At 35.4% G+C, this 27,847-nt stretch overlaps 2 protein-coding genes across 2 annotated transcripts in view; both read left to right on the forward strand.

Annotated features, from left to right (window-relative positions):
• Nucleotides 1–27,847, forward strand: part of LOC134840456 (proteasome subunit beta type-7-like) — a 287,503-nt gene that overhangs the window by 218,000 nt on the left and 41,656 nt on the right. The gene's annotated exons all lie outside the window — the stretch shown is intronic.
• On the forward strand, nucleotides 1,738–4,163 carry LOC134840179 (coiled-coil domain-containing protein 81-like). Its single transcript, XM_063855893.1, has one exon. It carries the CDS (start codon nucleotides 1,982–1,984, stop codon nucleotides 4,019–4,021), a length of 2,040 nt encoding a protein of 679 aa, XP_063711963.1. The 5' UTR covers nucleotides 1,738–1,981; the 3' UTR covers nucleotides 4,022–4,163.

Raw genomic sequence — 27,847 nt, forward strand, 5'->3', positions numbered from 1 at the left:
GCGAGTTGTCTTTTGTTGCAAGTTGTCGCGGTTCCAAATTTTTCTCTCTGTTGCGACCGAAATAAGTTCTTTCCAACCTTTGTCTGCGACTAACTTTTCAGCTATAGAGACCGAGATACGTTTTTCCAGATTTTGTCCGCGACTTTGAATCCTGTCCAGACTCTGGATTTTTGGTGAGCGGAATTAACATAGGCAAGACTGAAAAAGCCGAAAAATAAATCGCGGATCATGACCCGGGAAGTCAGTAATGGGCTCCGATAATATATTTTTTTTCAGTCTAATTTTCAAAGATCATCAAAAATATCAACGTTTCCAGAAAACTAAACTGAAAAGTGGTTAGAATATTAGTATATTCATTAAATTAAATTAACTTTGATGAGCTATGTTTAGTCAATCTTTATTTTTTGCTATTTCAGCCAGTTATAACGACATCCTTAGCCATCATTAAAAAACCAGTGACTCAGGACCCCGACTTTGAGGCAGTCCAAAACTGGACGCCTCCGAAACGAGGACTCGCTTACTTCGCCGAAATTAGCTCACACGTCAACTCAATTCCCTTTATCTGCCTGTTGTTTTGCCATAAGTCAGATCTTGGTTTTGTAAGATAATTATGATAGTTCTGATCGAGTTCTTTATTTAATCTTTTTATTTGATAATTGCTAATTAAAATCTTTCCAAGTGTCTTCAAGCAAGTATGCTTCAGGTTTCTTTTGTAGAACATCGAGATAAAGATAAAAAGGAATTGAAATTTTGGGTTTTTCATGGAATTATGATTTTTTTTAGTAGTAGTTCAGATACAAAATAAACAATTGATCTGAACTGACTCCCGAGACCCCAGGACAAATACAGCCCGCAGCAACATGTCATTCTACCAAACCTCCTGGTCCTTCCAGGAAACTCTGAAAAAAAAGATCGCTGATTTTTTTCAGGTAGTACACTATTTTGGTATTTTTTGATAGCGAATTTTATGGTAGTTTTGGTGAGCAAAAGTCAGGTCTTCTATCCTATAAACTACCCTGCCCCCATAGCAACGTGGAAAGTGCGCGATCGTTACAAGGTCCAAAACTCACATTTACTTAATTTGTGAGATTCTCCACCATAGGTGGCGTAGGAGATAAATTAACAAGATTCTGACGATGTTCCAGACAAAATAAGGAGAAATGAATTCTAAAAAAACATCATTGACAAAAAATTATCTTCAAATAATTGAAAATAAAAAACAACTGCGTAAAACGCTGAAGGAAAGCCGTAAAACGGTATCAGGCAGAATCGAACTTGATAAAAAGGAGACCAGTGACAAACCAGATGCTTCCTCTAGTCTAACAAGTCTAAACTTTGTTCAAGTGTGATTTATGGGAAGCACAAACACTATCATATGAGTGACAGAGTGAGTACCTGTTTTCTTAAAATCTGAGATTATCATTAATTTTTTTTATCCGTCGGAGTCTCATAACCTACATATATTTCTAAAAATAGTGCTCCTCCAAGACGGGTTCAAGAAAAAACTCTCCTCATTTGTCTCATTTCTTTGTTTCAAAAAAGATGAAACGTTTATGGTCCCAGTTTATGGTCCCCGAAACGAAGAGTTCGGAATTGTGCCTATTTACCAGCAGCCGCTCATAACTGTTTTATCAACGCCGGTGTGATTTCTTACAAAGCGTGCTTCATGCCTTTTGAACAAGATGAGAACGAAAAATAGCCGGAGCGTTTCACTGTCGATTTGTCTCTTTGTTACTTTTTCATTCTGCGGTCTGCAGCTTTTACTGTAGTCAAACATCGCTGATTGCTTTCAAATTGAACTACGTTTTGTTGCTAAGCTAAATCGTGTGCTTTTTCGTCAAAAATAAAGCATTAAAAGTACTACAACGTGTTTTTATTTTATAGAACCATCGTTTTAAAAAGATCAAAATTTAACATAAAAACTTCACTTCTTTGATCAAAATCCTATTTTATGATCGGAACTTAACTGTTTCCAGTTTCAATGGAGGAGTTAAAACCGTTGAGTGGTTTTGATACAAATAGAAGTGTAGATGTTCTGAAAGATTACACAAAGCCGAAACAAAGTACAATTTCGGGTCTATCCGATGACGATATTGCCAGTATTTGGGGTTACATTTCCGAGTTTATTATCAAACAGTTACAACAAAACAAAGGAGTTCATATTCATGGGTTGGGAACGTTCACGTACACCAAAAAAGTCACCGGAAAATCAAGCGGCAAGAAAGCGAAGGAAATAAATCGTCCTGTATTTGTCATTTCCGAGAAATTCGTGCTACAACATTGTTTGCCGAACCAAAAAATTTACCAGACAGGAGAGATCCCAGTTGTCCCGCTGAACTTTGCGGCCGTCGCGTTCGAGAGTCCCTATCATCGAGATGTTGTCGAGGCATGCGCGAAAGAAGTTCTTACTTGGCTCGGCCGAAGTGTCCAGAGCAACAGTAGCGTTGAGTTCGTTTTCCCAGATTTGGGTCGCCTGACAATTAAGGAGAAGAAAGTAAAAATGCGATTCTTCAAAGAGTTCATAAACTCCTTGGACGACGGTAAAGACGTCATGAAATCGATGGTAAACCGTCCGTTCACTCCTGATTCGGTAATGTCGGATCGACCAATCACATCGCGACCAGGAACCACGACTCTCATTTTACCGAGCGTAGCTGTGAACAAACCACCCAAACCCTTGCCTGCCATTGCTGAAACGGAAAACGAAGACGAGCACAATCCTGAGGTGACTTCGGATCCAGGACGCTTTGACGAGAATCACGAGAACCAGTTGGGAGGTAGCGCCGCGGCTGGTTTGAATACAGTTCGAGAACGAGAGTTTTCCACATCAAGTCAGCTGAAAGCGGATCTTCCAACGGTAAGGAAACCGTCAACAGGTGCGGCATCGCACCGCAACATGACAACACCGACCTTGAAAAGGTCAAACACTTCGCCCAACTTAGTGTCCAATCGACCTCCAGGATCCAGCCGGGCAGAGTCCGCGGCATCCAATCATTCGGAATGCTGTCACAAGGCTTCAGCAGGTCAAGAATTGTGTTATTTGTGTCACCAAAGAGACGTCCGAAATATTCCTGTGGATTTTTTGGCCGAGAGGCAAAAACGAATCGAAGAAGAAGACAAGCTACTGGCGCAGTATCAGAACTTACGAGACACTGAAGCTATTCTCAAGGAACAAGAGAAGCTGTATGATGCGAGAAACATGCAAAAATCCATCTCGGCCTTCAATCTGGGAGTTGCAGACGCGGTAAAAGACGAGAAAAGCCGGAAACCAGGGTACTACAATTCATTCCTGTTTCAAAAGAGACCCCATACACCTCATAAGTTCTTCGGCCAGGCAACTTACTACGAAGACTTAAACAATCAAGTAGAGTCTAGAACTGACAAGGAAAAACGACTTCATGAAGACAAAGTTTTCTTGGAGAAGCTGGAGCAAATTCAAATAGCCGAGGATTTAGCTGCTCAAAGAGAGGCGTATTTGAAAGAGAAGCACAATCAAAAAGAGGCGCTCAAAAGAGCACTCGACACTCAGCTGAAATACTTGCCGGAACAGTTGCCGAAGGCAGTTCCCGACTCAGACGAGCCAATCTTCGGCCTTCACGACGCTTCTTCAAACGACAAGATCCGTGAAAAAGCTGAGCGCGAGGAGGAAATCAAAAAAGAACTGCTCGAAATCGCACGTGAAAAGAAAAAGGAGAAAATTTTGACTGAGCTACTGAATCAAAAAGAAGAGGAAGAAATGCTGAAAGACGTCAAACGAGAATTCGTCGAGGATAATGTCAACAAACATAACCGACTGTTCAACCAGAGGAGACAGCTCGAAGCTGATTGGCTGAAATCTATGCAGGTGAAACAACAACGGGACGAAGAGGAAAACTTGCACCGATTGCACGGTGGCGCACTGCTGCTAGACCAAGCACACGTTTCACGGTGCGCCCAGTGTCAAAGGAAGATGATGAACAAAGGGAAAACTAACCTCTGGAAGGAGTCCTATTACGTGCCTGGATCCCGACTGATCCTATAGAACTACTAATTTTGAGCAAATTTAACCCAGTTAAGTATAGAAAACATGGTTTGGAGCATTTAACAATGGTGCACTGAGTATGTAAATAAAGTATCTCTCTTTGATTATTTAGAATTATTTTCTGAATTAATTGTTCGACTGATTTGCAGCTCAGGTTAATCAATCCTGAGAAAAAAAGAGAGATTTAGAGAAGCAGGATTTCAAATTTGATTTAACGCTAGCAAACTTTGTAAGGATTCAATAAAAACTTTTACCACTACAAAAAAAGAAAAAAGTTTAAACAGACAAATGTTATGACCACAAACAATTCACAAAAGTAGTGTCTAATTGGAAGATCATAAAAAAAAGCTTATCAGTCGATCGAGTCAAGTCTCTTTTGAGCAAAGAAATCATACTTTTTATTTAGTCTGATTCACGTGCAAGGCTTTAGACTACAACATGCAAAAATGCCTACAACTCAGTCTGTAGTAAGACATTCTCAAAAAAAATTAGAATTTTTATGGTTGCCGAATTTTTTCTCTAAACTGCTGGAAACTTTTAAAAACTTGTTGCCGGAATTTTTTTTCTAAATTAATTGCCGGAAACGCTTTTCTAAATTGCCGGATAAGTTGCTAAAAAAGGTGGTGCACAGCTGGAAATTTTTTTCTGAATTTATCTACTCTAAGCTTCTTTCATGTGGGGCCAAAATAGGGTCACATAGGCCTCAAAACACATTAAAGAAGCTTATAGAGAAATTTAGAAAAAATTTCCACCCGCACTCCACCTTTTTTAGCAATTTATCCGGCAATTTAGAAAAGCGTTTCCGGCACCCAATTTAGAAAAGAATTTTCCAACAATTTGAAAAGAATTTCCGGCACCCAATTTAGAAAAGAATTTTCCAACAATTTTGAAAAGAACTTACGGTAGCCAGGTTAGAAAAGAATATTTCCAGCAATTTAGAAAAAAATTCGGCAACCAGCAGACAGAGCTTCGATTAAACGAACAAAAAGCCTCGAAAAAGTTTTGCTAATCCGTCTAGATAATTTTAATTGGTTTCATCAATCATAATTCACGTGTTTAGCCTTTTTACACAAAAATGTGTAGAAATACTCAAATATTTGTCCATCGGTTGAAAACTGACAATTGCAACTTGTTGTCTCCCGACTGTCATTTCTCAGCAGTCAAACTATGTTTCAAAAATGTTGACAATTTTTTGGCATTTTTGAATTTACGCAGTCCCAAAAAACTAAATGAATTGTCCCGAAAAACCAAAAAAGAGGGGGAAAAAATTGCCTAACTTGCGACTCTGTGGGCGGTGAGAGGGTCAGTTTTTGACGGAAGAAAGGTGTCCATTCTAAGTCCGCTTCTATATAGATATGTAAATTTGCGACTGATTCTAGTCAACTCAGCTTCATGGAAACAATAGACGCAAATCAAAGTCATCTGGTATTGCAATGAGATTACATTTTATTGGATGTTTTTCAAAATATGAAACCACGGAGGTACAATTGAGTATTCACTTTATAACGTGAACATTTGTCCAAAACTATTTGGTTGTGGTAATACGCATTTTTTCGCCTTTTCTAAACTTTTGGGAAAAATCAAACCAAATTTCCACATAGTGTACTTGATACTAGTGATCTGGTATACTGGTTTATTTTAATAACGTTTTTCAACAGCTCAGCTGATGCACAAAAATTGGAGGGCCGAAAAAGACCTTTACGTTCTTAACTAGTTTGCTTGCAGGTTTTTAGGACTTTTTTGGACCAGTTTCGTCAAACAGGTTAAAAGGAATTGCGAGTTTTCTTTTCAATTCTTTTTGTAGCTTCACCAGAAAACACAATTCAATAAACGTGGCTTAAGCAAGTGGCAGTAAACGTGCTTAAGGCACGTTTATTGGCACTTGAAAATTATTTGAATGATTTAAAGTTATGAGCGAGGTTCACCCTGGAATGTGGAACACAAAAGTTCAAAAAAATACTTTCAGACCGAGAAAATTCCTAAAACTGATGCACATAAAGCCAATTTTTCGGCGGATAGGATATTTTGGATTTCAGATACAAAAATTGAGCACCAACCCTGATAAATAATTTTTCTTGAGGCAATGATTACCGAAACAAAAATTCGCCAAACGTTTTTTTAAACTTCTAATGTTTACGTTTTCCAAGACTCCTTCTCAACATTCATACAAAATAATTTCATTGGGTCAATTGGTTGCGTACAATGAACACAAAAATTTTTTTTTAGCTTGATAATGTCTTTTGTAGAGTTTTAACAACCATCAACCCGGGTTGTTCAAAAATGCTAGTCAAACAATTTTCATTTATGGAAAAATGCTACTCACACATTTTTCATGCAATTCCGAAAGTACAAAAAACTGCATGAAAGGTTTATGATTAGTGATTTTTCATATAAGGAAAATGGGTATGTTTGTTTTTCATTTATGGGTTGTGTTCGTTATCGAACGCGAGTGACAAAGACCTCGGCTTATTCAAAACTATAAACGAAAGATTGGACAATTGTCCAATTACAATGCATAGAAAACGACCTGAATTGTCTTAGAGTAGTCTTACAGAAATGATATGGTACTATATGATACATTAGGGCAAAACCTCAAAAAAAATTCAGCATGTTAGGGTCTGTTTTTAAGCAGTGAAATAGTTAGTTAAGATCTTGCGGCCGTTTTTTTTTTACTTCGATTGGTTTCTTTTAAGAGAACCAATCATTCATTAAATCATCAAAGATTTTTCTTCCAAAAAAGTTCTCACATCCTTTGACGTAGCTATTTCATTTAATTTTTGTAGCTATTATTATACAATGCTGATTTAACTTAACCGGACAAAACAGGCTAAACTTGAAATCTCAAACGCGTTTTTCTGAAATTGGGTTGAGTTTAGGTGAAAACTCATGAAGACAAAACTTGCTTAAAATTTTAGCACAATTAATATTGTGTAATTTGTTTTGCGAAATTCGGGCCCAAAGTTTTACCCCAAATATTGGTCATTTTGGCTTTTTTTAGTTTATCAAAAATGACGCCAAAATTACCCAATCGATCACAAAAATAATTATATCAAAGTGAGTCCCTCTCATAGCCCATTAAGCTTTAAGAAAGGTAAATTCTTCAAAAAAAAATTGAAAACGGTTTAAAAGGTGTTTTTAAATAAAAAGTTGGTGTTTTATAAAGTAAAAATGACCTTTTTTGTCTATAAAACAAAAATTGATTAACCTTAACAATGTTTTGGAGAATATACCCCTGTTAAAGTTTGTTGGGCTACGTGAGGGGCTCACTTTGATATAATTATGTTTGTGACCGACTGGTTTTTTTTGGCGCCATTTTCTATTAACTAAAAAAACCAAAATGACCCATTTTTGGGGTAAAACTTTGGGCCCGAATTTCGCAAAACAAATTACACAATATTAATTCTGCTAAAATTTGAACTAAGTTTTGTTTTCATGAGTTTTCACCTAACCTCAACTGAATTTGAGAAAAACGCGTTTTAGATTTAAAATTTAGCGCGTTTTGTCCGGTCAATTTGAATCAGCTTTGTACTCTCTCTATCAGAGGTTAACGACCAAAAGGAAGTCAGTCTAATCTGATATACGGCATCTATGAGTTGAGTTTAACTAAATTGGGCTCGTTTTCTTTTTTTAAATCAAAATATAAAGCGCATTATTTATGCGTGGCGAATTGTCGTTCCGCAGAAATTCCTTCCAAATTGATTTTGAGGCAAGCTAATTAGTGATATTTATTGTATACACGATTCAATTTCAACACTTAAATTTTGATATTGTCAGCCTAAAAACGATAGTTTGTCACATTTTATTAACCAAAGAGTATTCAAGACCAAATAATGAGCAATTGGAATGTTCAAGGATTTGCCCTGGTGCAAGCGGTCTTCTTCATTATTATCATAGCTGCCAAGTAGATGCCAAGTAAAAGAACGCAAAGGTAAGGAACAAACTGAAAACCCATCCCCGAATTGACCAAAAAAACATCATACAATTTTCATCTATGGAGAAACTGTTGGTCATATATTTTTCTTGTAAGTTCATAAGTACAAAAAGTGCAGGAAAGATACATGAACCGTAGTTTTTCATAAAAGAAAATGGAAGATTAAAGTTTTTCCATAAACCAAAAATTGATTTTTAAATCCAAATTCTTCTCAAAATTTTTGTGTGACAGACTCTGGTCAATCAAAGCTAGAGTCATCAAAAGATTAATGGTCTAGCATGTAGCAAGTACAATGGAGCGGCCTGAAAAATGCTGTCTTCTTATGCGAACAATTTAATGAAAGAAGCAAACTTTTGGCAAAAAAACTTTCAACGTTCAATTTTAATGTTGCTAAATTTTTGTATTTGATTTTTTTTTATTCTGTCAGGCATTGATCAAAGAATATACAAAGACGCCATACAAAAGAAATAGGCGTTTTGAGAGTTTTTGATACTACTGCTATTCTGAGAGTTGCACCTGGTCTATGAGTGATTACAGGGCGTTCTGATAAAAAGGATGAAACGAATATAAATTGCTCGCTGATTCAATTGAACATAAAAACTGAGAATTTTAATTAGTGCAATTCAGGATTAATATTGAACTCGTTCTAAACACAAGTGTTTGACTTTAAAACACAGAAATGAGGCAAACAAACGTATTACCAACACCAAAAAGTCGAGAAAATCATTCCAAAAATTAATGGAAGAAAAGGCTCAGGAAAAATGGCTCATAATCCAGAGGTCGGAAGTTCAAACTTCAAAGGTAGACCAATATTATTTAAGCACATTTGAAAAAACTTCTGCTTCTTCAAAGCTTCCTTCTGCTTTTTTGTTCGGTTTTGCAAGATGCAGTTTTGTATTTTGCAACACTTAGATTTATTGTGCTGCTTTTCTTTGAGCGTTTTTGAAAATAAAATTGCAGCTTAGAGTTGGTTTTTCGATTCTCTTTTTATTACGAGCCCTGCATCAATTTAACTCTTCACTCGATTGTTTTTTTTTTGCTAGAAAAAAATCATGATTAAGCAGGGTGAAAAAATTTCTGCTATCTTCGTGGCTTTGAAAAGTCAAAAGACAAAATTTTTTGGTCATAATGAAAAGAGATGAGAGTTAAAGCTTGGGAATAACTTGTGGAATTTGTAGTGTATTTTATGGTATAGTAACCTAGGCGTAAGACTGATTAGTATATGGTTTAAATTCCCTACTAGCGGTAGTATTAGTACCCCAGGTCTGTTGGGAACCGGCTTCCGATTTTATGCCCTAAATAAACAGACCGGCACCCAAATTCCGGAAGTCGTTTCTCGGTCCCCACGGAAAGCAAGGAGTTGAAGATAGGAAGCTATTAGCACTTGAAAAAACACACCCCTCTCGACTAGAAATAGGCAATTTATACAAAATCAAGCGCGCGGGCATACTAATTTTATAGCGGCGATAGATACTGGTCCCCACCGCTGGAAAAAGAAACCCATTGAGCGCAACCGGCTACTCCTTGGATTTTTAAATTGAAAATATCAGTGGGATACATATGAAAATTGATAGTTAGAACCCCCATGAGACCCTGAATCTTTCCGAGGACATTTGACACCCCGTTTAATTTTGAGCGTTTGGACCCCGAAATTGCGTAGAATACCCGGAAAGTTGCGTATTTCCCAGCCTAAACCGTGGAAATATAAACCGGTCACCATAATAATAATTGGAAGGAAACGTATTCCTTGGGAACTGAAGTAGAAGCTGATAGCGATGTAGTTTCTACAGTGCAACCTTGAAGTAGTAGAATTAAAATAAATTTGACTTGGTAAATAGTGGTTTGAGCTTAGCTTGGCAAATGAGTTTATAATAAGAATTCAATTAGGCTAAAGATACGTAGTCCCAGAGGAAATTGCAAGTAATAGGAGCGCGGCATGAGAATTAAATCTCTTAATTAGTATGAACGGATGGAAAATTTTTTAATAGACGAATTACGTTCCCCCGATAGCTAGAACTTCGGGATTGGCATAAGGTATAGATGGAAATTTGAGGTGCTTTATATGAATCAGCTACTCATCAAAATGTCTTTCCCTGCCCTGAGAAGATCGAAACGTTAAGGGATAAAAAAAATGAAGACCTTGAGAGGGTCACTGAGTAAACCTAGTACGGTTTGGAGGTTGAGTTGAACTGAGGCTGAGGTCAAAAATCAGTTGATTAGGATCGTGTGACCTGTTTTGCTTGGTTGTATTGTGTCACTAACCGCATACCGGATATCTATTAAGTACGGACGGGTGATTTAAGCTGTTGCCAGGACTGATAAGGAATGGCGTGGCTTAACTAAAAATGAATGATGAGGACTTAACTAAAACTAAAAAATGATAAGGAACTGGAGGGTTCCGGAGAGCCTTCTAGAGATGGAACAATTATTGCCACGCAGTCGAATAGTTGGAGTAAGAGGACAATTATAGCAGAAACAGTGATAGTTGGTTCTCATCAGATTGAGAACAGTGTTTCTTGAAGCTAATGAAATCAGTAAAAGTACCTCAAACGAATAATACAGATACTACCAATTTTGGAAGGCCGACTGGGTTTTTGCGTTGAGTTACTAAGTGTAATTGATTAGCTAAAATTCTCTCTCCAGAGAGAGAATCGTTTAGTGGAGTCAGTTGGAAATTAAATTGTAATTAGACAATTGTGCTGATGAATTGCGGGCCTTTTCTTTTTTTTGGAATTATAGATTATATCCTGGCCACTCAGAGTTTTCTGTATTTGGATTTATAGTTTTTGAACTTAATCATCATTGGAAATTCCAGCGATTGTATCGAGTAGGCGAAAAATATTTAAGAGCACTTCACAAGAAAGGGTCAAGTAACATAATACAGTACAGAATAGTTGCCACCAACTTAACCCTTTCGGGATTGTAGATAGAAGCAATTCTCGGTGGCCCCGCTGAATTCAAAACCTTGGGACCATTTTGCAGCGTAATTAAAAGAGAGAGAACGAAGCTAGAGATGCAATCCCCTAAATCTACAAAATATGATTCAATGATATTTCAGAAAGTAAGTGTACTTGTTACTGCCACTAGAAAAACTCTTAGGTCTTTATCTTCAACTCGAAGTTTCTTTTTGTCAACTGTTGAAATAATTCGCAAGACTTCCTGAGGTAGTTTTGAAAAAAGTTAGCGTTGATGTTCTTAAATGCTCGAATCATCCAATAGTACATATAAGAAAAATTTTGCTGCAGTGGATCATTACAATCTAGTTTGATAATATAAATCAAGCACCAAAAAAGAGGAAATATGGAATATATTTTGTCTGGGATTGTATTCTCTCTTGATTTTGATGTTTTTTTCTAACTTTTGGAATTTTTATGTTCATATACATTTTTTTGTTTGATTTCGTTTATATCTGCAATTTTTTTGTTCCTAGCCTCTCAAATTTTGAAGAGTAGGCCAATCCCTCCTCATTTAAGATACGGAAATTTCGGCTGCCGCTTAATGCAGCCAATTTGTAACTTTTTTACTGATAGCAAAAAATGTGGGTGTGTAATTTCGCGATTTTTCAAATGTCGAGAAAACTCTGATTGTTATGTGTCATACACGTCAAATTAAAAAATATATATATGAAATTGTTGATTGTGTTTTACCTCAAACTAGGTCAACCACAAAGCACAAAAAAAACGACTTTAATGGAAAGAAAATCACGAAGAACATTTTTTTTTCAATATATCTTTTTTTTAATGAGTTTGATGAAACGATGCGGTGTAATGGAGCGCGGTGTCATGAAACAGTTAATCCGGTGTCGTGGAACGATTTCAACAAAAGCCTCGGACTTAACAATTTTGGACTTGTTTGACGACATTCGGTTTTGAAAAAAGATTCAGTAAAAAGGCAAAAAAAACCGGAAAAAGGGGATCAAAATCAATTAATTTTACGAATTTTTAATAAACCGCTGAAAAAATATTTCAATTTTTACTTGATTTGGTATAAAAACATGTTTTTTTATTGCTCAAAAATCAAGTTTCTAATGAGACACAAACAATATCTCACCATACTCGCTAAAGTTAGAAAAAAGCAAAAATTCTTAAATGGTTTTTCTAGACAGTGGTTTTTTATGTTTTTCAAATCTTCATTTGAGTCACAGTACTTCGAGTCACAACTAGGACGGCTCTAAAGTGATATATCAGTCCAATCAAGATGGAATTATTCTTAATTAATTTCAAGCAGAAAGTTTTATTTTAAATAGCAATTTTCTAAAATATATAATTTCAACTCATTTGCTTATATGCAGTTAAAATCTACCTCTTGCAACCCGTGTAAAATTTTCTCGAAAGCTAGTTAGGTTCATTTGAATAATTAGGTAAACTCACAGGTGTCAATTTTGTCTCATTCATTAATATGACCTGCACTCTTAACATAAAAAAATTGCAACAAACTTCCGAAATGAAAAAAAAACTGACAATTCACCAAGCAAAGGTGAACATAATTACTACGTTGATGGATCAAAACTTTTTTTTCGGAGTACCTTCAAAACTTTTGACAGTTTTTTCTCTGAGCGGTGCTTTGAATAATGTTGAAAAGTTTTGTCACTATATTTATTTTCTGAGAATTTTAATTAGTGCAATTCAGGATTAATATTGAACTCGTTCTAAACACAAGTGTTTGACTTTAAAACACAGAAATGAGGCAAACAAACGTATTACCAACACCAAAAAGTCGATAAAATCATTCCAAAAATTAATGGAAGAAAAGGCTCAGGAAAAATGGCTCATAATCCAGAGGTCGGAAGTTCAAACTTCAAAGGTAGACCAATATTATTTAAGCACATTTGAAAAAACTTCTGCTTCTTCAAAGCTTCCTTCTGCTTTTTTGTTCGGTTTTGCAAGATGCAGTTTTGTATTTTGCAACACTTAGATTTATTGTGCTGCTTTTCTTTGAGCGTTTTTGAAAATAAAATTGCAGCTTAGAGTTGGTTTTTCGATTCTCTTTTTATTACGAGCCCTGCATCAATTTAACTCTTCACTCGATTGTTTTTTTTTGCTAGAAAAAAATCATGATTAAGCAGGGTGAAAAAATTTCTGCTATCTTTGTGGCTTTGAAAAGTCAAAAGACAAAATTTTTTGGTCATAATGAAAAGAGATGAGAGTTAAAGCTTGGGAATAACTTGTGGAATTTGTACTGTATTTTATGGTATAGTAACCTAGGCGTAAGACTGATTAGTATATGGTTTAAATTCCCTACTAGCGGTAGTATTAGTACCCCAGGTCTGTTGGGAACCGGCTTCCGATTTTATGCCCTAAATAAACAGACCGGCACCCAAATTCCGGAAGTCGTTTCTCGGTCCCCACGGAAAGCAAGGAGTTGAAGATAGGAAGCTATTAGCACTTGAAAAAACACACCCCTCTCGACTAGAAATAGGCAATTTATACAAAATCAAGCGCGCGGGCATACTAATTTTATAGCGGCGATAGATACTGGTCCCCACCGCTGGAAAAAGAAACCCATTGAGCGCAACCGGCTACTCCTTGGATTTTTAAATTGAAAATATCAGTGGGATACATATGAAAATTGATAGTTAGAACCCCCATGAGACCCTGAATCTTTCCGAGGACATTTGACACCCCGTTTAATTTTGAGCGTTTGGACCCCGAAATTGCGTAGAATACCCGGAAAGTTGCGTATTTCCCAGCCTAAATCGTGGAAATATAAACCGGTCACCATAATAATAATTGGAAGGAAACGTATTCCTTGGGAACTGAAGTAGAAGCTGATAGCGATGTAGTTTCTACAGTGCAACCTTGAAGTAGTAGAATTAAATTAAATTTGACTTGGTAAATAGTGGTTTGAGCTTAGCTTGGCAAATGAGTTTATAATAAGAATTCAATTAGGCTAAAGATACGTAGTCCCAGAGGAAATTGCAAGTAATAGGAGCGCGGCATGAGAATTAAATCTCTTAATTAGTATGAACGGATGGAAAATTTTTTAATAGACGAATTACGTTCCCCCGATAGCTAGAACTTCGGGATTGGCATAAGGTATAGATGGAAATTTGAGGTGCTTTATATGAATCAGCTACTCATCAAAATGTCTTTCCCTGCCCTGAGAAGATCGAAACGTTAAGGGATAAAAAAATGAAGACCTTGAGAGGGTCACTGAGTAAACCTAGTACGGTTTGGAGATTGAGTTGAACTGAGGCTGAGGTCAAAAATCAGTTGATTAGGATCGTGTGACCTGTTTTGCTTGGTTGTATTGTGTCACTAACCGCATACCGGATATCTATTAAGTACGGACGGGTGATTTAAGCTGTTGCCAGGACTGATAAGGAATGGCGTGGCTTAACTAAAAATGAATGATGAGGACTTAACTAAAACTAAAAAATGATAAGGAACTGGAGGGTTCCGGAGAGCCTTCTAGAGATGGAACAATTATTGCCACGCAGTCGAATAGTTGGAGTAAGAGGACAATTATAGCAGAAACAGTGATAGTTGGTTCTCATCAGATTGAGAACAGTGTTTCTTGAAGCTAATGAAATCAGTAAAAGTACCTCAAATGAATAATACAGATACTACCAATTTTGGAAGGCCGACTGGGCCTTTGCGTTGAGTTACTAAGTGTAATTGATTAGCTAAAATTCTCTCTCCAGAGAGAGAATCGTTTAGTGGAGTCAGTTGGAAATTAAATTGTAATTAGACAATTGTGCTGATGAATTGCGGGCCTTTTCTTTTTTTTGGAATTATAGATTATATCCTGGCCACTCAGAGTTTTCTGTATTTGGATTTATAGTTTTTGAACTTAATCATCATTGGAAATTCCAGCGATTGTATCGAGTAGGCGAAAAATATTTAAGAGCACTTCACAAGAAAGGGTCAAGTAACATAATACAGTACAGAATAGTTGCCACCAACTTAACCCTTTCGGGATTGTAGATAGAAGCAATTCTCGGTGGCCCCGCTGAATTCAAAACCTTGGGACCATTTTGCAGCGTAATTAAAAGAGAGAGAACGAAGCTAGAGATGCAATCCCCTAAATCTACAAAATATGATTCAATGATATTTCAGAAAGTAAGTGTACTTGTTACTGCCACTAGAAAAATTCTTAGGTCTTTATCTTCAACTCGAAGTTTCTTTTTGTCAACTGTTGAAATAATTCGCAAGACTTCCTGAGGTAGTTTTGAAAAAAATTAGCGTTGATGTTCTTAAATGCTCGAATCATCCAATAGTACATATAAGAAAAATTTTGCTGCAGTGGATCATTACAATCTAGTTTGATAATATAAATCAAGCACCAAAAAAGAGGAAATATGGAATATATTTTGTCTGGGATTGTATTCTCTCTTGATTTTGATGTTTTTTTCTAACTTTTGGAATTTTTATGTTCATATACATTTTTTTGTTTGATTTCGTTTATATCTGCAATTTTTTTGTTCCTAGCCTCTCAAATTTTGAAGAGTAGGCCAATCCCTCCTCATTTAAGATACGGAAATTTCGGCTGCCGCTTAATGCAGCCAATTTGTAACTTTTTTACTGATAGCAAAAAATGTGGGTGTGTAATTTCGCGATTTTTCAAATGTCGAGAAAACTCTGATTGTTATGTGTCATACACGTCAAATTAAAAAATATATATATATGAAATTGTTGATTGTGTTTTACCTCAAACTAGGTCAACCACAAAGCACAAAAAAAAACGACTTTAATGGAAAGAAAATCATGAAGAACATTTTTTTTTTCAATATATCTTTTTTTTAATGAGTTTGATGAAACGATGCGGTGTAATGGAGCGCGGTGTCATGAAACGGTTAATCCGGTGTCGTGGAACAATTTCAACAAAAGCCTCGGACTTAACAATTTTGGACTTGTTTGACGACATTCGGTTTTGAAAAAAGATTCAGTAAAAAGGCAAAAAAAACCGGAAAAAGGGGATCAAAATCAATTAATTTTACGAATTTTTAATAAACCGCTGAAAAAATTTCAAATTTTACTTGATTTGGTATAAAAACATGTTTTTTTATTGCTCAAAAATCAAGTTTCTAATGAGACACAACCAATATCTCACCATACTCGCTAAAGTTAGAAAAAAGCGAAAATTCTTAAATGGTTTTTCTAGACAGTGGTTTTTTATGTTTTTCAAATCTTCATTGTAATTCGAGTCACAAATAGGACGGCTCTAAAGTGATATATCAGTCCAATCAAGATGGAATTATTCTTATTTAATTTCAAGCAGAAAATTTTATTTTAAATAGCAATTTTTTAAAATATATAATTTCAACTCATTTGCTTATATGCAGTTAAAATCTACCTCTTGCAACCCGTGTAAAATTTTCTCGAAAGCTAGTTAGGTTCATTTGAATAATTAGGTAAACTCACAGGTGTCATTTATGTCTCATTCATTAATATGACCTGCACTTTTAACATAATAAAAATTGCAACAAACTTCCGAAATGAAAAAAAAAACTGACAATTCACCAAGCAAAGGTGAACCTAATTACTACGTTGATGGATCAAAACTTTTTTTTCGGAGTACCTTCAAAACTTTTGACAGTTTTTTTCTCTGAGCGGTGCTTTGAATAATGTTGAAAAGTTTTGTCACTATATTTATTTTCTTCTAACGTTATCGTGTTTTTTTAACCGATTTTTATATTTATGATAAAAAATTATGATGTGAATTATTAGTTAAGCGCTTTACACTGTGCAAAAATTTTATGATATCTCAAAAATTGCGTTTGCTGCTTGGTCAAGTCAAAATAAAAAAATATTGACAATAAAAGTAGTCTGTAAATGGTTGATTTTGTTGAAAAACGGAAAAAGTGCTCAATAAAGGTAGTGTAAATAGTAGTTGTAGTAGTAAATTATACCCTTCCGAGTACGTTCAAAATAAAGAAAGATGCTTTATTCGGATATTTGCAACTCAGTTAGAGATCACATCAGGGCAGTCTTTCTCGTGCCCCCACTATCTGTGGTCGTATATTCTGTACCCAAAAGGATATAAATTTTTCGATAGTCGATTATTGTTATCCTTGTGACCCTCATTGCTCTTCCGTGCACTGCTGGATTGGTCCTTTTCTTTATTCACTCGTTCCATCCAAAATCATTGAATGATAGCATTGACGTGCTTAAACACTCAAACCACCCTATAGTACAGGTACGAAAGAGTTCACTACAGTTGATTGTTACAATCAAGTTTGATATAAATTAATACTTCAAAAAACAACACAGGGAATTTAGACTATATCTTGTCTCGAAATGCATTCTCTCCTGATTTAAAAATTTACTTTTCTAACTTTTGGATATTTGACCATAAACAATTTTTTGCTTGATTTCGATTAAATCTGGAAATGTTTTTGTTCCTATGCCTCTCAAATAATGACGAGTTGGCCGATGTCTGGGCACTTTACGATACGGAAATTTTTTGGTGCCAGTTAAAGGCTTTCGTGTGAGCAACCGCTCGGCGCAGAGGTTTTGTTAGAGCAGAATAAAAACAAATTTGAAACATTCAACCTCAAATTATTTAATGGCGGAAAATAATCAAGTATCCTATAAAATTTGGGCAGCGTGAAGACTAAACCTTACGTAATTTTGGCTGTTTTTAGTTCATCAAAAAGGACACCAAAATTACCCAATCGATCACAAAAACAATTATATCAAAGTGAGTCCCTCTCATAGCCCATTAAGCTTTAAGAAAGGTAAATTCTTCAAAAAAAAATTGAAAACGGTTTAAAAAGTGTTTTTAAATAAAAAGTTGGTGTTTTATAAAGAAAAAATGACCTTTTTTGTCTATCAAGCAAAAATTGATTAACCTAACAATGTTTTGGAGAATATACCCCTGTTAAAGTTTGTTGGGCTACGTGAGGGGCTCACTTTGATATAATTATGTTTGTGACCGACTGGTTTTTTTTGGCGCCATTTTCTATTAACTAAAAAAACCAAAATGACCCATTTTTGGGGTAAAACTTTGGGCCCGAATTTCGCAAAACAAATTACACAATATTAATTCTGCTAAAATTTGAACTAAATTCTGCTAAAAATTTTTGTGTGACAGACTCTGGTCAATCAAAGCTAGAGTCATCAAAAGATTAATGGTCTAGCATGTAGCAAGTACAATGGAGCGGCCTGAAATGAAAAATGCTGTCTTCTTATGCGAACAATTTAATGAAAGAAGCAAACTTTTGGCAAAAAAACTTTCAATTTTAATGTTGCTAAATTTTTGAATTTGATTTTTTTTATTCTGTCAGGCATTGATCAAAGAATATACAAAGACGCCATACAAAAGAAATAGGCGTTTTGAGAGTTTTTGATACTACTGCTATTCTGAGAGTTGCACCTGGTCTATGAGTGATTACAGGGCGTTCTGATAAAAAGGATGAAACGAATATAAATTGCTCGCTGATTCAAGATTCAATTGAACATAAAAACTGAGAATTTTAATTAGTGCAATTCAGGATTAATATTGAACTCGTTCTAAACACAAGTGTTTGACTTTAAAACACAGAAATGAGGCAAACAAACGTATTACCAACACCAAAAAGTCGAGAAAATCATTCCAAAAATTAATGGAAGAAAAGGCTCAGGAAAAATGGCTCATAATCCAGAGGTCGGAAGTTCAAACTTCAAAGGTAGACCAATATTATTTAAGCACATTTGAAAAAACTTCTGCTTCTTCAAAGCTTCCTTCTGCTTTTTTGTTCGGTTCTGCAAGATGCAGTTTTGTATTTTGCAACACTTAGATTTATTGTGCTGCTTTTCTTTGAGCGTTTTTGAAAATAAAATTGCAGCTTAGAGTTGGTTTTTCGATTTTCTTTTTATTACGAGCCCTGCATCAATTTAACTCTTCACTCGATTGTTTTTTTTTTGCTAGAAAAAAATCATGATTAAGCAGGGTGAAAAAATTTCTGCTATCTTTGTGGCTTTGAAAAGTCAAAAAACAAAAATTTTTTAGTCATAATGAAAAGAAATGAGAGTTAAAGCTTGGGAATAACTTGTGGAATTTGTACTGTATTTTATGGTATGGTAACCTAAGCGTAAGACTGTTTAGTATATGGTTTAAATTCCCTACTAGCGGTAGTATTAGTACCCCAGGTCTGTTGGGAACCGGCTTCCGATTTTATGCCCTAAATAAACAGACCGGCACCCAAATTCCGGAAGTCGTTTCTCGGCCCCCACAGAAAGCAAGGAGTTGAAGATAGGAAGCTATTAGCACTTGAAAAAACACACCCCTCTCGACTAGAAATAGGCAATTTATACAAAATCAAGCGCGCGGGCATACTAATTTTATAGCGGCGATAGATACTGGTCCCCACCGCTGGAAAAAGAAACCCATTGAGCGCAACCGGCTACTCCTTGGGTTTTTAAATTGAAAATATCAGTGGGATACATATGAAAATTGATAGTTAGAACCCCCATGAGACCCTGAATCTTTCCGAGGACATTTGACACCCCGTTTAACTTTGAGCGTTTGGATCCCGAAATTGCGTAGAATACCCGGAAAGTTGCGTATTTCCCAGCCTAAACCGTGGAAATATAAACCGGTCACCATAATAATAATTGGAAGGAAACGTATTCCTTGGGAACTGAAGTAGAAGCTGATAGCGATGTAGTTTCTACAGTGCAACCTTGAAGTAGTAGAATTAAATTAAATTTGACTTGGTAAATAGTGGTTTGAGCTTAGCTTGGCAAATGAGTTTATAATAAGAATTCAATTAGGCTAAAGATACGTAGTCCCAGAGGAAATTGCAAGTAATAGGAGCGCGGCATGAGAATTAAATCTCTTAATTAGTATGAACGGATGGAGAATTTTTTAATAGACGAATTACGTTCCCCCGATAGCTAGAACTTCGGGATTGGCATAAGGTATAGATGGAAATTTGAGGTGCTTTATATGAATCAGCTACTCATCAAAATGTCTTTCCCTGCCCTGAGAAGATCGAAACGTTAAGGGATAAAAAAAATGAAGACCTTGAGAGGGTCACTGAGTAAACCTAGTACGGTTTGGAGGTTGAGTTGAACTGAGGCTGAGGTCAAAAATCAGTTGATTAGGATCGTGTGACCTGTTTTGCTTGGTTGTATTGTGTCACTAACCGCATACCGGATATCTATTAAGTACGGACGGGTGATTTAAGCTGTTGCCAGGACTGATAAGGAATGGCGTGGCTTAACTAAAAATGAATGATGAGGACTTAACTAAAACTAAAAAATGATAAGGAACTGGAGGGTTCCGGAGAGCCTTCTAGAGATGGAACAATTATTGCCACGCAGTCGAATAGTTGGAGTAAGAAGACAATTATAGCAGAAACAGTGATAGTTGGTTCTCATCAGATTGAGAACAGTGTTTCTTGAAGCTAATGAAATCAGTAAAAGTACCTCAAACGAATAATACAGATACTACCAACTTTGGAAGGCCGACTGGGTCTTTGCGTTGAGTTACGAAGTGTAATTGATTAGCTAAAATTCTCTCTCCAGAGAGAGAATCGTTTAGTGGAGTCAGTTGGAAATTAAATTGTAATTAGACAATTGTGCTGATGAATTGCGGGCCTTTTTTTTGGAATTATAGATTATATCCTGGCCACTCAGAGTTTTCTGTATTTGGATTTATAGTTTTTGAACTAATTTATCATTGGAAATTCCAGCGATTGTATCGAGTAGGCGAAAAATATTTAAGAGCACTTCACAAGAAAGGGTCAAGTAACATAATACAGTACAGAATAGTTGCCACCAACTTAACCCTTTCGGGATTGTAGATAGGAGCAATTCTCGGTGACCCCGCTGAATTCAAAACCCTTGGGACCATTTTGCAGCGTAACTAAAAGAGAGAGAACGAAGCTAGAGATGCAATCCCCTAAATTACAAAATATGATTCAATGTTATTTCAGAAAGTAAGTGTACTTGTTACCGCCACTAGAAAAACTCGTAGGTCTTTATCTTCAACTCGAAGTTTCTTCTTGTCAACTGATGAAATAATTCGCAAGACTTCCTGAGGTAGTTTTGAAAAAAGTTAGCGTTGATGTTCTTAAATGCTCGAATCATCCAATAGTACATATAAGAAAAATTTTGCTGCAGTGGATCATTACAATCTAGTTTGATAATATAAATCAAGCACCAAAAAAGAGGAAATATGGAATATATTTTGTCTGGGATTGTATTCTCTCTTGATTTTGATGTTTTTTTCTAACTTTTGGAATTTTTATGTTCATATAAATTTTTTTGTTTGATTTCGTTTATATCTGCAATTTTTTTGTTCCTAGCCTCTCAAATTTTGAAGAGAAGGCCAATCCCTCCTCATTTAAGATACGGAAATTTTGGCTGCCGCTTATTGCAGCCAATTTGTAACTTTTTTACTGATAGCAAAAAATGTGGGTGTGTAATTTCGCGATTTTTCAAATGTCGAGAAAACTCTGATTGTTATGTGTCATACACGTCAAATTAAAATATATATATATATGAAATTGTTGATTGTGTTTTACCTCAAACTAGGTCAACCACAAAGCACAAAAAAAACGACTTTAATGGAAAGAAAATCACGAAGAACATTTTTTTTTCAATATATCTTTTTTTTTAATGAGTTTGATGAAACGATGCGGTGTAATGGAGCGCGGTGTCATGAAACGGTTAATCCGATGTCGTGGAACGATTTCAACAAAAGCCTCGGACTTAACAATTTTGGACTTGTTTGACGACATTCGGTTTTGAAAAAAGATTCAGTAAAAAGGCAAAAAAAAACCGGAAAAAGGGGATCAAAATCAATTAATTTTACGAATTTTTAATAAGCCGCTGAAAAAATATTTCAAATTTTACTTGATTTGGTATAAAAACATGTTTTTTTATTGCTCAAAAATCAAGTTTCTAATGAGACACAACCAATATCTCACCATACTCGCTAAAGTTAGAAAAAAGCAAAAATTCTTAAATGGTTTTTCTAGACAGTGGTTTTTTATGTTTTTCAAATCTTCATTGCGCCATTTTCTATTAACTAAAAAAAAACAAAATGACCCATTTTTGGGGTAAAACTTTGGGCCCGAATTTCGCAAAACAAATTACACAATATTAATTCTGCTAAAATTTGAACTAAGTTCTGCTAAAAATTTTTGTGTGACAGACTCTGGTCAATCAAAGCTAGAGTCATCAAAAGATTAATGGTCTAGCATGTAGCAAGTACAATGGAGCGGCCTGAAATGAAAAATGCTGTCTTCTTATGCGAACAATTTAATGAAAGAAGCAAACTTTTGGCAAAAAAACTTTCAATTTTAATGTTGCTAAATTTTTGATTTTGATTTTTTTTATTCTGTCAGGCATTGATCAAAGAATATACAAAGACGCCATACAAAAGAAATAGGCGTTTTGAGAGTTTTTGACTACTGCTATTCTGAGAGTTGCACCTGGTCTATGAGTGATTACAGGGCGTTCTGATAAAAAGGATGAAACGAATATAAATTGCTCGCTGATTCAAGATTCAATTGAACATAAAAACTGAGAATTTTAATTAGTGCAATTCAGGATTAATATTGAACTCGTTCTAAACACAAGTGTTTGACTTTAAAACACAGAAATGAGGCAAACAAACGTATTACCAACACCAAAAAGTCGAGAAAATCATTCCAAAAATTAATGGAAGAAAAGGCTCAGGAAAAATGGCTCATAATCCAGAGGTCGGAAGTTCAAACTTCAAAGGTAGACCAATATTATTTAAGCACATTTGAAAAAACTTCTGCTTCTTCAAAGCTTCCTTCTGCTTTTTTGTTCGGTTCTGCAAGATGCAGTTTTGTATTTTGCAACACTTAGATTTATTGTGCTGCTTTTCTTTGAGCGTTTTTGAAAATAAAATTGCAGCTTAGAGTTGGTTTTTCGATTTTCTTTTTATTACGAGCCCTGCATCAATTTAACTCTTCACTCGATTGTTTTTTTTTTGCTAGAAAAAAATCATGATTAAGCAGGGTGAAAAAATTTCTGCTATCTTCGTGGCTTTGAAAAGTCAAAAGACAAAATTTTTTGGTCATAATGAAAAGAGATGAGAGTTAAAGCTTGGGAATAACTTGTGGAATTTGTACTGTATTTTATGGTATGGTAACCTAAGCGTAAGACTGTTTAGTATATGGTTTAAATTCCCTACTAGCGGTAGTATTAGTACCCCAGGTCTGTTGGGAACCGGCTTCCGATTTTATGCCCTAAATAAACAGACCGGCACCCAAATTCCGGAAGTCGTTTCTCGGCCCCCACAGAAAGCAAGGAGTTGAAGATAGGAAGCTATTAGCACTTGAAAAAACACACCCCTCTCGACTAGAAATAGGCAATTTATACAAAATCAAGCGCGCGGGCATACTAATTTTATAGCGGCGATAGATACTGGTCCCCACCGCTGGAAAAAGAAACCCATTGAGCGCAACCGGCTACTCCTTGGGTTTTTAAATTGAAAATATCAGTGGGATACATATGAAAATTGATAGTTAGAACCCCCATGAGACCCTGAATCTTTCCGAGGACATTTGACACCCCGTTTAACTTTGAGCGTTTGGATCCCGAAATTGCGTAGAATACCCGGAAAGTTGCGTATTTCCCAGCCTAAACCGTGGAAATATAAACCGGTCACCATAATAATAATTGGAAGGAAACGTATTCCTTGGGAACTGAAGTAGAAGCTGATAGCGATGTAGTTTCTACAGTGCAACCTTGAAGTAGTAGAATTAAATTAAATTTGACTTGGTAAATAGTGGTTTGAGCTTAGCTTGGCAAATGAGTTTATAATAAGAATTCAATTAGGCTAAAGATACGTAGTCCCAGAGGAAACTGCAAGTAATAGGAGCGCGGCATGAGAATTAAATCTCTTAATTAGTATGAACGGATGGAGAATTTTTTAATAGACGAATTACGTTCCCCCGATAGCTAGAATTTCGGGATTGGCATAAGGTATAGATGGAAATTTGAGGTGCTTTATATGAATCAGCTACTCATCAAAATGTCTTTCCCTGCCCTGAGAAGATCGAAACGTTAAGGGATAAAAAAAATGAAGACCTTGAGAGGGTCACTGAGTAAACCTAGTACGGTTTGGAGGTTGAGTTGAACTGAGGCTGAGGTCAAAAATCAGTTGATTAGGATCGTGTGACCTGTTTTGCTTGGTTGTATTGTGTCACTAACCGCATACCGGATATCTATTAAGTACGGACGGGTGATTTAAGCTGTTGCCAGGACTGATAAGGAATGGCGTGGCTTAACTAAAAATGAATGATGAGGACTTAACTAAAACTAAAAAATGATAAGGAACTGGAGGGTTCCGGAGAGCCTTCTAGAGATGGAACAATTATTGCCACGCAGTCGAATAGTTGGAGTAAGAAGACAATTATAGCAGAAACAGTGATAGTTGGTTCTCATCAGATTGAGAACAGTGTTTCTTGAAGCTAATGAAATCAGTAAAAGTACCTCAAACGAATAATACAGATACTACCAACTTTGGAAGGCCGACTGGGTCTTTGCGTTGAGTTACGAAGTGTAATTGATTAGCTAAAATTCTCTCTCCAGAGAGAGAATCGTTTAGTGGAGTCAGTTGGAAATTAAATTGTAATTAGACAATTGTGCTGATGAATTGCGGGCCTTTTTTTTGGAATTATAGATTATATCCTGGCCACTCAGAGTTTTCTGTATTTGGATTTATAGTTTTTGAACTAATTTATCATTGGAAATTCCAGCGATTGTATCGAGTAGGCGAAAAATATTTAAGAGCACTTCACAAGAAAGGGTCAAGTAACATAATACAGTACAGAATAGTTGCCACCAACTTAACCCTTTCGGGATTGTAGATAGGAGCAATTCTCGGTGACCCCGCTGAATTCAAAACCCTTGGGACCATTTTGCAGCGTAACTAAAAGAGAGAGAACGAAGCTAGAGATGCAATCCCCTAAATTACAAAATATGATTCAATGTTATTTCAGAAAGTAAGTGTACTTGTTACTGCCACTAGAAAAACTCGTAGGTCTTTATCTTCAACTCGAAGTTTCTTCTTGTCAACTGATGAAATAATTCGCAAGACTTCCTGAGGTAGTTTTGAAAAAAGTTAGCGTTGATGTTCTTAAATGCTCGAATCATCCAATAGTACATATAAGAAAAATTTTGCTGCAGTGGATCATTACAATCTAGTTTGATAATATAAATCAAGCACCAAAAAAGAGGAAATATGGAATATATTTTGTCTGGGATTGTATTCTCTCTTGATTTTGATGTTTTTTTCTAACTTTTGGAATTTTTATGTTCATATAAATTTTTTTGTTTGATTTCGTTTATATCTGCAATTTTTTTGTTCCTAGCCTCTCAAATTTTGAAGAGAAGGCCAATCCCTCCTCATTTAAGATACGGAAATTTTGGCTGCCGCTTATTGCACCAATTTGTAACTTTTTTTACTGATAGCAAAAAATGTGGGTGTGTAATTTCGCGATTTTTCAAATGTCGAGAAAACTCTGATTGTTATGTGTCATACACGTCAAATTAAAATATATATATATATGAAATTGTTGATTGTGTTTTACCTCAAACTAGGTCAACCACAAAGCACAAAAAAAACGACTTTAATGGAAAGAAAATCACGAAGAACATTTTTTTTTCAATATATCTTTTTTTTTAATGAGTTTGATGAAACGATGCGGTGTAATGGAGCGCGGTGTCATGAAACGGTTAATCCGATGTCGTGGAACGATTTCAACAAAAGCCTCGGACTTAACAATTTTGGACTTGTTTGACGACATTCGGTTTTGAAAAAAGATTCAGTAAAAAGGCAAAAAAAAACCGGAAAAAGGGGATCAAAATCAATTAATTTTACGAATTTTTAATAAGCCGCTGAAAAAATATTTCAAATTTTACTTGATTTGGTATAAAAACATGTTTTTTTATTGCTCAAAAATCAAGTTTCTAATGAGACACAACCATGTCTCACCATACTCGCTAAAGTTAGAAAAAAGCAAAAATTCTTAAATGGTTTTTCTAGACAGTGGTTTTTTATGTTTTTCAAATCTTCATTGTAATTCGAGTCACAACTAGGTCGGCTCTAAAGTGATATATCAGTCCAATCAAGATGGAATTATTTTTAATTAATTTCAAGCAGAAAGTTTTATTTTAAATAGCAATTTTTTAAAATATATAATTTCAACTCATTTGCTTATATGCAATGAAAATCTACCTCTTGCAACCCGTGTAAAATTTTCTTGAAAGCTAGTTAGGTTCATTTGAGTAGTTAGGTAAACTCACAGGTGTCATTTTTTTCTCATTCATTAATATGACCTGCACTTTTAACATAAAAAAAATTGCAACAAACTTCCGAAATGAAAAATAAACTGACAATTCACCAAGCAAAGGTGAACCTAATTACTACGTTGATGGATCAAAACTTTTTTTTTCGGAGTACCTTCAAAACTTTTAGCAGTTTTTTTCTCTGAGCGGTGCTTTGAATAATGTTGAAAAGTTTTGTCACTATATTTATTTTCTTCTAACGTTATCGTGTTTTTTTAACCGATTTTTATATTTATGATAAAAAATTATGATGTAAATTATTAGTTAAGCGCTTTACACTGTGCATAAATTTTATGATATCTCAAAAATTGCGTTTGCTGCTTGGTCAAGTCAAAATATTAAAATATTGACTATAAAAGTAGTCTGTAAATGGTTGATTTTGTTGAAAAACGGAAAAAGTGTTTCAATAAAGGTAGTGTAAATAGTAGTTGTAGTAGTAAATTATATCCTTCCGAGTACGTTCAAAATAAAGAAAGATGCTTTATTCGGATATTTGCAACTTAGTTAGAGATCACATCAGGGCAGTCTTTCTCGTGCCCCCACTATCTGTTGTCGTATATTCTGTACCCAAAAGGATATAAATTTTTCGGTAGTCGATTATTGTTATCCTTGTGACCCTCATTGCTCTTCCGTGCACTGCTGGATTGGTCCTTTTCTTTATTCACTCGTTCCATCCAAAATCATTGAATGTTAGCATTGACGTGCTTAAACACTCAAACCACCCTATAGTACAGGTACGAAAGAGTTCACTACAGTTGATTGTTACAATCAAGTTTGATATAAATTAATACTTCAAAAAACAACACAGGGAATTCAGACTATATCTTGTCTCGAAATGCATTCTCTCCTGATTTTAAAATTTTCTTTTCTAACTTTTGGATATTTGATCATAAACAATTTTTTGTTTGATTTCGATTAAATCTGGAAATGTTTTTGTTCCTATGCCTCTCAAATAATGACGAGTTGGCCGATGTCTGGGCACTTTACGATACGGAAATTTTTTTGTGCCAGTTAAAGGCTTTCGTGTGGGCAACCGCTCGGCGCAGAGGTTTTGTTAGAGCAGAATAAAAACAAATTTGAAACATTCAACCTCAAATTATTTAATGGCGGAAAATAATCAAGTATCCTATAAAATTTGGGCAGCGTGAAGACTAAACCTTACGTAATTTTAACACTCTGTATAAAAGCCAATTCAAAGTGGTTTTTTATAGGGTCGGGTCATCGAAAGTGTTACAATTTAAAGGTTATCGACCAATCTATATAAGTCCAAGCCTTCTCGATTTGTGAAATAAGGAAAATAACGATTGTAATTTAACAGATGTACATCACAGAAGGCATCTTTTTTCCGTAATTAGTGGTTTGTCAATTGTGGTTCTTAGCTTTTTTTCAAGTATTTTGTTTTCTAACAGCGGAAAATGTAGTTAGTCCGTGTCATGCAAGTCAATTTGAAAAAAAATTAAGACTCCTTTTTTCCATTCTTTCCGGTGCTTTGGCATCTAACAATCTTTTCTGCTTTATGCGGTATTTCGTGCTTTTTTTCGATAAAAATCACAAGTTTTCTGGTCGATTGGCAAACAGAGCAGATGCACAGAGTGGAGGTTATCGAGAAGAATCGCATATTGCAATCGTATAGGGTCC

This window comes from Symsagittifera roscoffensis, chromosome 2, assembly GCF_963678635.1.
Source record: "Symsagittifera roscoffensis chromosome 2, txSymRosc1.1, whole genome shotgun sequence".
Taxonomy (NCBI): Eukaryota; Metazoa; Xenacoelomorpha; order Acoela; family Convolutidae; genus Symsagittifera; species Symsagittifera roscoffensis.

Bases quoted from the DNA above. Each gene is read 5' to 3' on its own strand.
- LOC134840179 (XM_063855893.1), top strand. From the start codon at position 1,982: ATGGAGGAGTTAAAACCGTTGAGTGGTTTTGATACAAATAGAAGTGTA.